Source organism: Geotrypetes seraphini, chromosome 3 (genome assembly GCF_902459505.1).
Source record: "Geotrypetes seraphini chromosome 3, aGeoSer1.1, whole genome shotgun sequence".
Lineage (NCBI taxonomy): Eukaryota > Metazoa > Chordata > Amphibia > Gymnophiona > Dermophiidae > Geotrypetes > Geotrypetes seraphini.
In genome coordinates, this window is record NC_047086.1 from 127,183,623 (window position 1) to 127,198,089 (window position 14,467).

The 14,467-nt window shown below is 49.1% G+C and overlaps 1 protein-coding gene across 3 annotated transcripts in view; it reads left to right on the forward strand.

Annotated features, from left to right (window-relative positions):
* FBXO16 (F-box protein 16) overlaps window positions 1-14,467 on the forward strand; it is a 116,148-nt gene that overhangs the window by 54,440 nt on the left and 47,241 nt on the right. For all 3 annotated transcript variants that reach the window (XM_033938807.1, XM_033938808.1, XM_033938806.1), the window contains exon 6: window positions 3,577-3,809. In XM_033938807.1, coding sequence (XP_033794698.1) covers window positions 3,577-3,809 — 233 coding nt within the window. The remainder of the gene's footprint in view (window positions 1-3,576; window positions 3,810-14,467) is intronic.

Consider the following 14,467-nt stretch of genomic DNA (forward strand, 5'->3'; position numbering starts at 1 on the left):
CATCTCCTTTCTAAAGAGGAAGGAGAGTTGTCTACTAACGTCTTTACCCCAGGATTCATTAATCTGCTCTGGCAGGCATATGCACATGGCCAAAATATGCTCCTCCCTGACTCTGAATGTCAGTCGGGCAGGGATTCAGGGGATGACAGTTCAGTCTTGATCCCCTTAATGTCTCTAAGCGAAGTCTCCCTGATGGGAGGTTCAGCCTCCTATGTTGAGGATCAGGATAGACTCCCAGCCACGGACCCGGGAGATGATCCCTCCTTATGTGGCTATTCAAGTTTATAGGACCCCCAGGGTATGTATTCCTCATTGGTTTTTTTGTCCTATACAGTTCCCTTTGTGTCTTTCTAGCTTGTTTAAACATAAGTATTCACTGATCATTTGTTTAGCATGGTCTTCGCACGTCCACCATTTTTATAATACAATTAAGTTTTTCACTTCACTCTGCATTTTGCACAGATCCAAATATTTTCTGTTTTCACATTTTTATGACATTTATCACCTTTTTCACCAACTTATTTTTATTAGTGCCATTTACATCACTGTGTCTTTTTATCACATATCTTTCATACTTTTTGCATGCCAGATATCATTCACAGTTTCACATTTTATCACCACTACTATTCATAACTTACATGCATTCTTAATGTACCCCTCATTATTTATAGGACCCCTGAAGAAGACTTTTTGTCGAAACGCGGACCGTGTTGGGTCCTGTATCCCTAGTGGACTAGGTCCTTTAAGGCTCTTAAGTGGATGATTTACTTTTATGTGGATGATTTTAGTATACCTTTGGAACTTTGATACTTTCAAATAAAGTCCATTTGGGAACATTGTCACTCCACAGAGTTTTTTTGGTTTTCTCTGGATTTTCTTCTTTGTGGATATTTTGGGGTCAATTCCTTTTGTTTTTTTCAGTGTGTGAGATTGTCATTCCAAGTCCTTACCAGTCAGGAGACCTTGAGCGGCTAGAAACCAGAGCTCCTTTCGGAGGTCCCAATGTTTTTGCCAGTTTGCTTCAGGAGGCTTGTCTCAGAGAAACTATTAAGGTTCCAGTCAGAGATATTCCGGAAGCCAAAAAATCCAAATTATGGTTCCTGGGCCACAATGGCAGCCAAGAAGCTGCAGTGACACCAGGGCTCCAGTCAACCTTCAGAAAATTGAGGGTTGGCTCATGGACTTTCTAGAGGCCTGGGAAAGCATAATGATAGATCTTTGGATATTGTCAGAGAAGGTTATAAAATAGTTTGCATACCCTCTGTCCAACTGATTCATGGAATCTCCAGCGGGGTGGCCAGATTGAGCTGTACAAGTCTGGGCAATGTTAAACAGATTGCTGGATATTCAAGTCATAGAACCAGTTCCAGAAGAACACTCGGGCTTGGGCAGATACTCAGTATACTTTGTCGTGCTCAAGAAAGGTTCCGATGACTGGAGGCCCATTCTGAATCACAGACATGCTAATGTAGCCCTCAAGGTTCCACGTTTCCAGATGAAGATAGTGAAATCTCTCATTGCAGTAGTTCAGCAGGGATAGGGTTAACAGATGTCTGGATTTCCCCGGACATGTCCTCTTTTTGAGGACTTTGTTGGAAGTCCAGGCGGCTTTTCAATTTAATAACTTTTTCCAGGAAAACCAGGTATCTAGTAACCCTACAGCAACTCAACTCATCCGGAGTCTTCCTCCTCCCCAAGCACACCTATCTAGAGTCATCCTCCTTCCTCCCCCCCCCCTCCCCGCACACCTATCCGGAGTCCTGTTGCCTCTCCAGCCCCCCCCCTTGCCACACACCTATCTGGAGTCCTCCTCCCTTCCCCCTGTAGTATCCTGTGCTTGCTCACCTGTTGCTTTTGTAACTCTTCGGCCATTGTCAGCGTCAGTGAACTAAACACGCTGCCTTCTGTGACTCGGAAGCTTTCTCTCTGCAAAGAAAAGGCTTCCAGGTCACTGAAGGCAGCATGTTTAGTTCACTGATGCTGATGATGGCCGAAGGGTTGCTGGACCACGGGGATGGGGAGGAAAGGGAAGGAAAAATGCCCTAGACTTCCAGGGGAAAAAAGGGAAGGAGCAGATGGAGATACCAGACCACGGGAGGAGAGAAAAGGAAAGAGAGAGATGTTAGACCATTGGATGGGGAAGGGGGTGGGGGGGAAGAAGAGAGAGATGTCAGATCATGGTAAAGAAGGAGGAGGGAGAGGAAGAAAGGAAAGACAGAGAGATGCCAGACCATAAAGAGGGGGGGGAAGAAGGGAAAGGAAGGAGGGGAGAGAGATACCAGACTATGGGAAGGAGGGGGAAAGAGGGAAGACAGATATCAGAGGGAGAGAGGGTGGAGATGGTACACAGGGATGGAGTGAAGGGGCGAGAGAAGGAGGACGTGGTGCACAGGGATGGGAGGAGTGGGGAAGGAGAAGGGGAGAGTGAGGGAGGAGATGGTGCATAGGAATGGGAGGAGTGGGGAAGGAGAGAAGAAGGAGGAGATGGGCATAGGGGAGAAGAAAGAGGGAGAAGATGATAAACATGGATAGATGGGAAGGGGAGACATGGAAAAGTAGATAGATTTGAGAAGGAAGCAGGAAAATGGAAGAAAGATGAATGTTAAAAGTTAATACCAAAGATGGATAAAGGGCAGACCCTCCCTTTTACAAAAGTGTAGCATGTTTTTTAGCGCCGACTGCGATGGTAATAGCTCCGATGCTCATAGAATTCCTATGTGTGTCGGAGCTGTTACTGCTACGGCCGGCGCTATAAACCGCGCTACAGTTTTTTAAAAGGGGCGATAGTAACATAGAAAATGACAGCAGATAAAAACCTGAACAGCCCATCCAGTCTGTCTAATAGTCATACACATTATAAATGCACAATTAAATTCTCTTTTTTTCTTTGATATTTCTGGGAAATAGACCGTAGAAGTCCACCCAGTACTGTCCTTAGGTTCCAACTACTAGAGTTGCCATCCAACTCACTCCTGCTTAACTACTCTCTCCATGAAGAAAGGCAGAAGAGGGAAGATATGATAGAGATGTTTAAATATCTATGTGACATAAATGTGCATGAGGCAAGTCTCTTTCAGTTGAAAGGAAGCTCTGGAATGAGGGGGCATATGATTAAGATGAAAAGGTATAGATTCAGAAGTAACCTCAGAACATACTTTTTTGTGGAAAGGGTGGTGAATGCTTGGAATGGCCTCCTTGTGTAGGTGGTGGAGACAAAAAGTGTATCTGAACTCAAGAAAGCTTGGGATAAGTACATTGGATCTCTAAGGGGGAGGAGGGGATAGTAAGATGGCATGATTAGACAGACTGTCTTCATTTTTCTCTGTTTCCTACATTATGGAAAGCATTTTATCAACATTAATATTTAAATGAATAAATAAATCAGCTTTAGACCATTCCTTGAGCTCTGTTAAATCATTCCTCAGGTGTCTAGCCCATTATAGATTTTGGTATCAATTGTAAAAATACACACTTTCCCCAATAGTATTTCACATATTAACTTCTAAAAATGTTAAATAGAAGCAGATTAGGATTGATGAATCACCACTTTTATTTATCATCTATTTCTCTCTTTAGACTCCTCCAAAAGATGACTTTGTGGTCATTGATGTTCAGCCTATTGCAAGAGAAGTTCCAGAGATAAAGAAGTCCCTTTCTTCTATTCTTCTGTCAGAATCCATGGCAAGAAAAATGATGGGCAAGGAGAAAAGAGAGCTTCCACCCTGGCGGTCTTCTGATAAACATCCAACTGATACCATGCGATTCAACTACTTAGATAACCTTGACCCCATAGACCAAGCCCAACAAACGTAAGCACTCTCTTATCTAAATGTTTTCTAGTAAGCAAAGTTGGTCATAATTAGCAAGTGTTATAGAAGAAAGGCACTTTTTCACATTTGTGAGTTAAGATCCTGTCATATAAAACATATATACAAGTCCGTATGATAACTATTAGCAACCTTCTGTGTGTATAGAGAGCACCCAGGCACAGTTTACATGTGGAGTGCCATGAATTTGTGTATATGTACTTGTTTTTTCCCATGTTAGCTGTCACATGATCATCATGAGCAGACAGGAAGCATGTGTAATAATACTACTTCAGGAGAGTGCGTAAAGTTCTGCTCAGTCTGATCTGGGAATCTGTTCTGAGATATAGAGACATATAGGCAGTGGTGTAGCTAGTGAGACAGGAACCCGGGATGGAACACCCCCTTCTCTGGCTGGAGCACACCTCTCCTCCAGGCAGTGTGAAGATGTGTGGATCAGTTGCAAGTTACGGGCTGCCTACGCATGGCCATCAGTTCTGCTGGTCTCCCACCCCAGAATAGGAAGTTGACGTCAGAGGGGGTGAGGCCGGGGTCACGTGATGGCTGGTTCCTGAGCGGACGTCTGTACACTGAGCTCCGCTCTGCTTCCCCCGACTTCCTCCCCTCCCGGCGCGCTCCTGACCGGTACATGCTTTAAAATATGTGGCGCAGCCGTTGCTAGGCACCGGGAACCGGCGGAGGGCTGAAAACGCGGCTTGCACTCATCAGCGGCGGAGTATGCCGCCAGCGATTTCGCGGCCGGTACAGACCTTTGGGAGCCCGGTGCACAAGATGGCGGGAGGCCACGTGCTGGCTGGTGAGTTTGAGCACTGAGATCCGCTCTGCCTCCCTCGACTTCATTCGACTTCCTCCCTTCCTGGTGTGCTTCTGACCGGCCCTTGATTGACCCTTAACGGCGCAGTTGTTGCTAGGCTCCGGGAACCGGCCGGGGGCTGAGCACCACGACTTGCAGTCTCCAGCGGCGGAGTATGCCGCCAAAGGTTTCGCGGCCGACAAAGACCTCTGGGAGCCCGGCGAGCAAGATGGCGGAGACCCAAACAGACGCCGTGACGGCCCACTCCCCAGACGAGATGATGCAGGTCTCCATGAGGCACCTTTCGCAGCTGCTTGATGAAAAACTGGCCAAGCTGCATGCCTCTATGGATGACCTTAAAGATACCCTGGTGGGGCAGGCTGCACAACTGCAACAAGTAGAGGAGCGACTATCGGCTCAAGAAGACAGGGCTGGAATAGCTGATGGCAGGCTTGCCTCTCTGGAGACCCGGGTTTCCCAGCTGGAGGAAAAAGTGGAAGATCAGGAGAACCGGGCTCGCAGAAAGAATCTTAGATTTATTGGAATACCAGAAACTGTACAAGATTCTGAGCTTAAGCATTTGATTGAACAATGGTTGCCCAAGGAGCTCGGCTTCCCGGACGCTGAGGGACCTGTGGTAGTGGAGCGTGTCCACCGTGTGGGGCACCGACGTGACTCGGATGGTAATAACAGACCTCGAGCTGTGCTGGCCCGCTTCCACAACTATGCTGTTAAGGCCCGCTTACTTGATCTGTTTAAGAAGGCGCGACATCTGCTATACGAGGGCGCTAAGCTATTGATATTTCAAGATTTCTCTACTAAAGTGGTGGAGCTGAGAAGAACCTTCACGCCTTACTGCTCTCAACTGGTTTCCAGAGGAATTCGATTTGCCTTTCTCTACCCGGCTAAGGTGCGCTTGACCTATGAGAACCGCACCTTTACTGTATCTAAGGCAGAGGAGCTGAAGCGCTTCATTGAGAGTCTCCCTGCTCAGTAATGAGCTTGTTCTTCAGGGAGCATCCCTGCCTGAGGACTAGGAGAATTTTGCTTTGGGGGTGAGCCTTCGGGCCTACCATGCTTTCTCATGGATTCATCTAAGACAAGGACTATTCTTGCCTGTTTGGATTATTTTGCTGCCCTTTGGATGGAGCCTATTTGCTTGGACATAGTTGCGCTGCCACCGGATACGTGCTGGAGGGCCTCTGGCGGTTTGATGGCAAGATACTTGGGGAGGGTATGCTCCTACCCCTTTCAGCTGGCTTTTGAGCAGGATTGGACATTTGATAACTATTTTCTGCATCTCTCTTTGACCTGACCAGGAGAGCTAGCTGCCTTGTTTTGCTGTGCGGGGCTGGCTGTCTTGGATCTCTTCTGCTATTTTTTGACCCTCTGTGTTTGGCCTTTATGTCCAGGGGATGGGATGTTTTCCTGTCCTCTGTTCTCCACTGTTTTATTTTATTTTAGTTTGGTCATGGCTGCGACCGGTACTTGTGGTTGGAGTTGCGTGGGGGGGGGGGGGTTGGGGGGGGGGGGGGGGGGAGTGTGAGCATCTGTGTTTGATTGCGGTGGGTGTTGGTGGCATGGGGGTGTGGTCGCCAGTGTGGATGGGGGAAGAGGCGGTGGGGTTGCTGGAGGGGAGGGGGGTGGGTCATTTTGATTGTAGGGGGGGGGGCTTGTTTGAAGAAGTTGGCAGTTGAGTTGGTGGGTAGTTTGGGGTTTGGGTTGCATCCTAGGAATCTGGCTCAGTCTGATTTTTTGTTTGAGTGGACGGAGCGCCGGCTCGGCTGGGAGGCTGGTGCTGCCGTCCCGTATGATCTTTGGTCTTTTTTGTGTATTTTGGTTATATATGGTTATTATGTCTGGGGTTAAGATTGCTAGCTTTAATGTAGATGGGTTGCACTCTCCTGTTAAGCGTAGTAAGGTACTTCAGTACTGTAGGAAACTACAGGTGGATGTTTTGCTTCTTCAAGAGACACATCTCAACGCGTCTGAGCATGCTAAGCTCCGCAGGGATTGGGTGGGTGAGCTTGTCTTTGCTTCCTTTAATAACAGATAGAGGGGTGTAGCTGTGCTTTTCCATAAGAAACATACTTGTACTATGCACAAAGTGATTTCGGACTCTGAGGGCCGGTATGTAATTTGGGCAGGGGTGTTTCAGGGAACGAAATATGTTTTTTGCTCTATATACGCCCCTAATGTGTATTCTCATCGTTTTTTCTCTGTTTTAGTTGCTGCCCTTGCTCCCTTTTCCGAGTACCAATTGGTGCTCGGTGGGGATTTCAATATTACTGCTGACCCCCTAATTGACTGTAAGCCTCCCAGGCCTCGTTTACATCAAGGGGAACACAAGGGGATTAACTTTGTTACTTCGCAGTTGGGCCTTGTGGACCTCTGGCGCACGCTCCATCCAGACGAATCTGATTTTACTTTTTATTCACCAGTGCATAAAGCACACAGTAGATTGGATTATTTGCTAGTTGCCCCACCCCTTTTGTCCGGAGTTCGGAGAGTGATGATTGAGGACGGAGTACTCTCCGATCATCACATGGTCTGGATGGAGCTTCTCGATCGCCAGGCACCCCAGAGGACCTTGTCGGGCTGGAGAATGAATCCCACATTGTATGAGGATAAGGATTTCCGCACTTTCCTGGTAAACCAATGGGATTCTTATCTAGCCGATAACTCCTCTTCTGATGTTTCCGAGGTGGTATATTGGGAGGCTAGTAAAGCTGTTCTAAGGGGTAAAATTATAGCTTACACCTCCCATAAGCGGAAGGTACAGGATAAGGCACTGCTGGATCTGTCCCGTCAGTTGGGCCGGGTGCGGGGGGAGTTGCATAGAAAGAGTTCCACAGCCCTCAAGAGTCAATACGGGGAGCTGCGACGTCAAATTAATGATTTACTGGCGCAGAGAGCCCTACGGGATATTCAGATGTATAAATACCGTTTGCATAGGTGGGGCAACAAGGCAGGGAAATTGCTGGCCTCCTTGGTTAACCACAGGGCCCGCAGGCGACATATTCCCAAAATCTGGGCTCCTGATGGCTCTGAGGCAACTTCGCCCGAGGCTATTCAACAGAGCTTTGTACAGTTCTATCAGGCACTATATGATCGGGGGAGCTGTGACACTGAGCAGAGAGCAGAGTTTTTTCGTGGCCTTCCCCTTCCTGAGTTGTCCCAGGACCAGAGAGATGCACTTAACGCTCCAGTGCAGGGCATTGAGATCCAGAGAGCTATACGGGCTTTAAAGCTTGCGAAAGCTCCTGGCCCGGATGGACTGGGCCCCGAATACTACAAATTGCTGGGGGAGAAGATTATTGGTCCCTTTCAGGCTTTATGTCAGGCCATGTGTGAGGGGGGTTTGTCTTCACATCGGCTTACTCATGCTCATATTGTTGTTTTACCGAAACCTGGAAGGGCGGAAGACCAGCTGGGGTCCTATCGGCCTATATCTCTGTTGAATCAAGATATTAAGCTCTTCGCGGCCATCATGGCTGCACGTCTTGGCAAGGTCTTGCCCGGTCTGGTTCACCCGGACCAGGCCGGGTTTGTCCCAGGGCGGTATTCTTCTGCTAATGTTTTGCGAGCCCTATCTGTGCTACAGAATCCGGCACTGCTACGGAGTCATCCGGGTCAGGAGAATGCCCTTATTGTCAGCCTGGATGCGGAAAAGGCATTTGATAAAGTTCTCTGGGATTATCTGTTTTGGATTTTACCACAGATGGGTATCATGGGGAGCTTTCTGGCCGGGATTCGGTCACTATATGAGCAGCCGACTGCACAGATCTTGGTGAATGGGGCGCTCACCTCCTCCTTTTCCCTAGCTCGAGGCACGCGTCAGGGATGTCCTCTCTCTCCTATGCTGTTCATATTGGCCCTTGAACCTCTAGCGATTAAGATCAGGCACACTACCACACTGCGGGGTATACATCTGGGGCCGCAAGAATTTAAAATCAATCTATTCGCTGATGATATGCTTATATTTTTGGGGGATGTAATTACGGGAGTGCCTGCACTAATTCAGATTATCCAACAATTTGGCATGTTTTCCGGTCTGAGTATTAATTTTGAAAAGTCGGAAGCTTTGGCGGTCCACTCGCAATGTGCGGCTCATCATGATCCTTCTTTTCCATTAAAATGGTCTGGGGGCACGCTTAAATACCTGGGAGTGTTTTTGCATGCGGACCCTCGGGTGGTATATAGGAAAAATGTGCTAGACAAACTAGATGCGGTTGGAGCGCTTTGTAAGAGGTGGATGGACTTTCCGATTTCTTTTCTCGGTCGCGTTGCTCTTTTTAAGATGGTCCTCTTGCCAAAGTTGCTCTATCCTCTGCAAATGGTGCCTCTGTGGGTCACATGTAGAGATATTAGGAAATATAAAGGTATTGTTTCATCTTTCATATGGCGCTCTAGACGGGCGCGAATTGGTTACCATAAGCTTATTAGAGAGCGGTCTCAGGGAGGGGTAAATCTCCCGGATCTTCGTCTTTATAACGTGACGGCTCTGCTTCGATGGGTGCACGAACTCTACACGGGTGAGACTAAGTTTGCCCCGCGGGGATTTTGGTCCATGTTGGCGGACCCGGTATCAGTGTTCAATATCTTGAGACCCAGGGCTGGCGCTTGTGCTTCCTTGTTACGACCTTTGCGGACCGCTTGGGGTTGGTGGCGCAGGGAATTGGGGGGCTCGTCGGGCCCCTCCCCTTTCTTGGAGTTCGTGGCTAACCCTGCTTTCCCTGCGGGTACACATGTTTTCTTTGTGCGGGCTAGTCGATCCGGGTGCCGATTTGTTGGTCAGCTTGTGGAGCTGGGTTCGGGGCGACTGCCGGATTTTTTTGCATGCAAGGAGCACTGGGCGTGGAGTGCAGGGTCCGCACTGTTCTATCTACAACTACGTAGTTATTGCTCTTCGCTTCGGCTGCCGTCCGGGGAGTTACCTACCTTTTCCCCGTTGGACAGGGCTTTCCTTTCCCTCTCACTTGAATTTAACTCGCTATCGGCTTGGTACAAACTGGGGAGAGACTGGAGGCCTGCTGAGGTTTTTCTGTCCCGAATGGCAGATGGCTGGAGCTCTGAGTTGGGTGAAGAGGTTACGGTTGATGAGTTGTCACAATGCTTTGTGGATGGCGCGGGGGCGACTCCTAACGTTGCCTTACATGAAATTCATCTTAAGATCGTGCATAGGGCGTATGTAACCCGCTGCGTTGGACACACTATGGGCCTGTGGCCTGATGCCTTTTGTACCAGATGTCCTGCTCTCAAGGGGACGCTGGTGCATCATTTTTTGGAATGCTCTTTGGTGGGACCGCTGTGGGTACGTGCACTTCAAGAGGTGGAGGGTGTTTTGGGGCATTCCCTGGAATGGTCGTACAAGACTCTGCTGCTTGGTGTCACGGGTCCCCTGACTGAGGCTGGTATTACTGCGCCTTTGCAACGCTTTGTGCTGGTGGCTCTGGGGCTCGTTAAGAAGCTCATTCTGCAGCACTGGGTGGGAAGTGTGTGCCCTACGTTCCAACAATGGAGAGCTAGTATGTCCCAGATGGCGGTCTGGGAGAGGCAACGCAAGAAGGGTGCCACTAGCTGGCAATCAGTGGCTTATGTGGAGTGCTGGGACTCGTTCTAAGCTGGGTCGGTTCCTCAGGATGCAAGGGGAGGGGGGTGGGTGGATTTGGGGCGGGGGGGAGGGAGGGAGGTTTGTTTTCCTGTTGTTCTGTTTCAAAAATGAAAATTGTGAACTTTCATGAGAAGGCTCTGTTTGAGTGCCTGATCTCTGGCCTAGCTGTATTGTATACCTGATTATTGTATCTATGGTGTTATTCTCTTTTGGCTTGGTTGCTGATTGTACCTCTCGTGATTGGTTCATTCAATAAAAATATATTCAAAAAAAAAAGAGGGGGTGAGGCCAGTGAAGCTGATGGTCATGTGCAGGTGGACCACAGACCTGCAACCGCTCTGGCATCCCTGAGCTCCCTCCACCCAGTGTGGACCTTCCCCACCCTGCCCTTGGTATGCCACTATATATAGACCAAGGTTCTGTAGTGTAGTGGTTATCTCATTTGCCTACCACAGACAAAGGATTTGCCTACCACTAAAAGATTAACCCTTTAGTGGACTCTAAACAAACAAACGTATTGGGACCCTATCATACTATAAGTTCATTTTAAAATGCTCACAAATGGAATCCTGCATGGTTCTGACTGCAGGGGAAGAAGCAGCATGTAAGAAGCATTGCTTCCTGATGTTGGCTGCAAACAGGTGTAGGGAGAATAGGCAGATCTCTGTGAACATGAGTGATTTTGGTTCCCACACCTCCACTTTCCAGTCTGCTAGCTTTTTTTCTTATCTGGGCCAAAATCTTCCTTAGGCACTATGAAATAGCACATTTCTCAGGGCCTCTCCTAATCATTTAGGCCCTAGGCACATGCCTAGTGAACACCCCCATAAAGTGACAGTTTGATAAGAAACTGGAAAGAGAGGAGATTTCTGGTCACCGTGAGTTTTAAAAGCAGATTTTCTCTGTATTGCATTGAGAAAATAAGAGGTTTTTGTGATCCTGCCTCAGCAGCAGCACAGTAGTAGAAATGTATCAATGTATTGAAATGTTACGTAGCTGAGCTAAGCAGAGAGAGAGGTGGGCAGCACCCTGTGCTAATTATTCACTGAAGGAGAGACAGGAAGACTGATGGTCACATTTACAGACTTTGGAGGATATTGTCCACTAAAGAGGATAAAAGTTAAATGGGTTTAATAATGTAAGAGGCAACAACAAGCAAAGAATCCAACAGAACTGCAGTAAAATATCAAATCGAAGAACAAAAGCAAAAACTGCAGGAATGGTGTACAAGACACTAAGGCCCTGATTCTACAAAGTGCGTCCCGATTTTAGGCAGCTGTAGGCGTCCTACAGCTGTCTAATCAGCCAATCGGGATGCATGTTTTTTAAAAAAATGCTCCCCAGGCAGGCCGCCTATATTGAAGGCGCCTCTGGGAGCCTAGGGAGGCACGCAAGATGCCTAAGATCGCCTAAGGGCCTTAGGCGAACCTAGGCGGCCCTAAGTGTCTTCCTAGTAGAGGAAGAGACGCTTACAATGTAGGCCAGCAAAATGCTGGTCTACATTGTAAGTAGACGCCGCCGCTATACTTATCGCAGCAAGGGATCTCTCCTGACGGCGATGGTAGTGTCTGGGGGAGTGGGGGCATCTTCCGGCTGGAGGGTTTGGGCACCCTCCTGCCGGCAATCGGACAGGCGGCCACTATACTTATCGCGGCAGGGAGATCCCTTGCCGCGATAAGTGTAGCGGCCGTGTCTACTCTAACCCGATTCTGTAACCGGCGTCTGTAACATGGACGCCGGTTACAGAATCGGGGTTTAGTGTAGGCCCAATTCTGTATAGGACGCCTCTCCTGGGCCGTCCTATAGAGAATCCGGGCCTAAGTCTTTAATGAACAAACATAAATATAAATATAGTCATAAAACAGTTGTATCCAAAGGGCTGGTGAACCGGGACCTGACACTGTCCGTGTTTCAAAGAAACGCCTTCCTCAGGGGTTCAAAAGTGTTACACATACACTTCTCCCTCCGAATTTGCGGAGGTTAAGGGATCAACATGACTGCAAATACTGGAAAATCGCGAATAACTTTTTCATGTGTTATTCGCGGTTTTCTTTTAAAAACCCTCCCGCATTTGGTGAAACCATGAATAACAATCTCGCATTCAGGTAGCTCAACCTTATTCCAACCTTTCTTCATCCCCGCTCCCCCTCTGACGCAACCACTTTCCCTGTGCCGCGTTCTGCCTCCCATCTTGACTCAACTTCCTGTTTCTGGCGGGGCGGGACACAGCAGAAGGAAAGCTCCAGGGCTGCCGCAGGCAACCCCATGTAAACTACCGCCGCTGCTGGCAACCCCAGAGACAAGTTTGAAAGTAGAACCAGTGGGGTTTGAGAATGAGCGAGAGATGCCAGACTTCAGTCGCAGTAGGAGCGTGGAGAGAAAGATATCGGACTGTTGGGGGGGAAGGCATGCTGACTGGGGAGAGCGCAAATGCATGTGATTTGGTCTCTTTTGACTGATTCTTGAAAAGAGGCTGGTAATCTGTGATTTTCTATATGCACCCTGCGAATCGGTGCTTGGAAAAATGCAGCAAAATTTTTCTCTGCAGCCATGGATGACCTAATTCAGGTGGGAGGAGCCAGAGGTTAAAAAAATGCAAATAATCGAAACCACAAATGTGGAAACTGAATACGGAGGGAGAAGTATATAAGGAAACCTTATGGATAACAACTTGGAACAGCAGTATGGTGAACAACTTAGCAAGCTATGTGAGCTCCTATGCGGTGCAGGACAAAAGCGCATAGGAGCTCACACAGCTTGCTAAGTTGTTCACCATACTGCTGTTTCCAGTTGTTATCCATAAGGTTTCCTTGTATATGATACACTTTTGGACCCCTAAAGAAGTCGTGTTTCTTCGAAACATGGACCGTGTCGGGTCCCGGTTTAATAATGTAAGCACACAGAGGAAGGATAGCTGAAGCTAATCAGGGGAGTCAGAGAAATTTGTCACCATAGTAAAAGAGGAACATGACCTGTTGACTGGAGTTGAGAGTTAGGTTTTCAGATCTCTAGGTCTCTGATACTTGGAGATTTGGGCCCTGATTCTGCAAAGTGCGTCCCGATTGTAGGCAGCTGTAGGAGTCCTACAGCTGTCTAATCAGCCAATCGGGAGGCACGTTTTCTAAAAAAAGGCTCCCCAGGCAGGTCGCCTATATTGAAGGCACCTCTGGGAGCCTAGGGAGGTCCGCAAGCCCGCCTAAGCTCGCCTAAGGCTAGGTGGTAGCCTTAGGCAAACCTAGGCGGCCCTACGCATCTCCCTAGCGGGAGACGCTTACAATGTAGGCTAGCAAAATGCTGGTCTACATGGTAAGTAGACGCGGCCACTATACTTAATCACGGCAAGGGATCTCCCTGCCGTGATTAGTATAGCGGCCGCGGCTACGGCTGCCAGTCTCCCCTCCCCAACCACCACCCCCGACGATTGCAGCAGGAGAGTGTCCAACCCCTCCTGCCAACAAAGCCTGCAATCGCCAGCAGGAAGGTGTTCAACCCTTCCTGCCGGAAGCCCTCCCCCCACCCCTGACGATCGTGACAGAAGGGTGCCCAAACCCTCCTGCCGACAAAACCCGTGATCGCCGGCAGGAAGGTGTTCAGCCCTTCCTGCCGGTAGCCCACCCCCACCCCCAACGATCGTGGCAGGAGAGTGCCCAACCCCTCCTGCCAACAGAACCCGCCCCCCGGCAGGAGGGTACTCAACCCCTCCTGCTGGACTCCCCCCAATGACCCCCCCCAATCAAAATGCCCCAACCCCCCTCCCCAGACCCCCAACAACCCCCCCAAAAATCGCCAGCAAGAGGGTGCCCAACCCCTCCTGCCAGACCCCCCCAACAAAACCCCCACCCCAGAACCCCCCCTTGGGCTTACCTGCAAGATGGCTGGACGGGTCCTCGCACCATCCGGCCAGCAGGCCCGCCCCTCCCCTGCCCAACCAATGGCTGAGAACACTGTCCAGTGGCATCACGAAGGAGGCGGGATAGAGCCAGATCGGGATGGTGTTCCTTAAAGGACGCTTTTGCCGCTCCCACCGGCTTCTTAGCCTTTTTCTTGGTTGCAGGAGTGAACCAGCAGGCACGCTGAAGTGCAGGTCCCAAGAGGTTCCGGACCCGGATGGCTGTGCACCCCCCCTAGGGCGTGCACCTTGAGTGGTCCGTCCCCCCCCTGCCCTTGGTACGCCACTGCTCCAATTATTCCTTATGTTTCTAAGAGTTTCTAAGGATAGTATTAGGTTGGTCT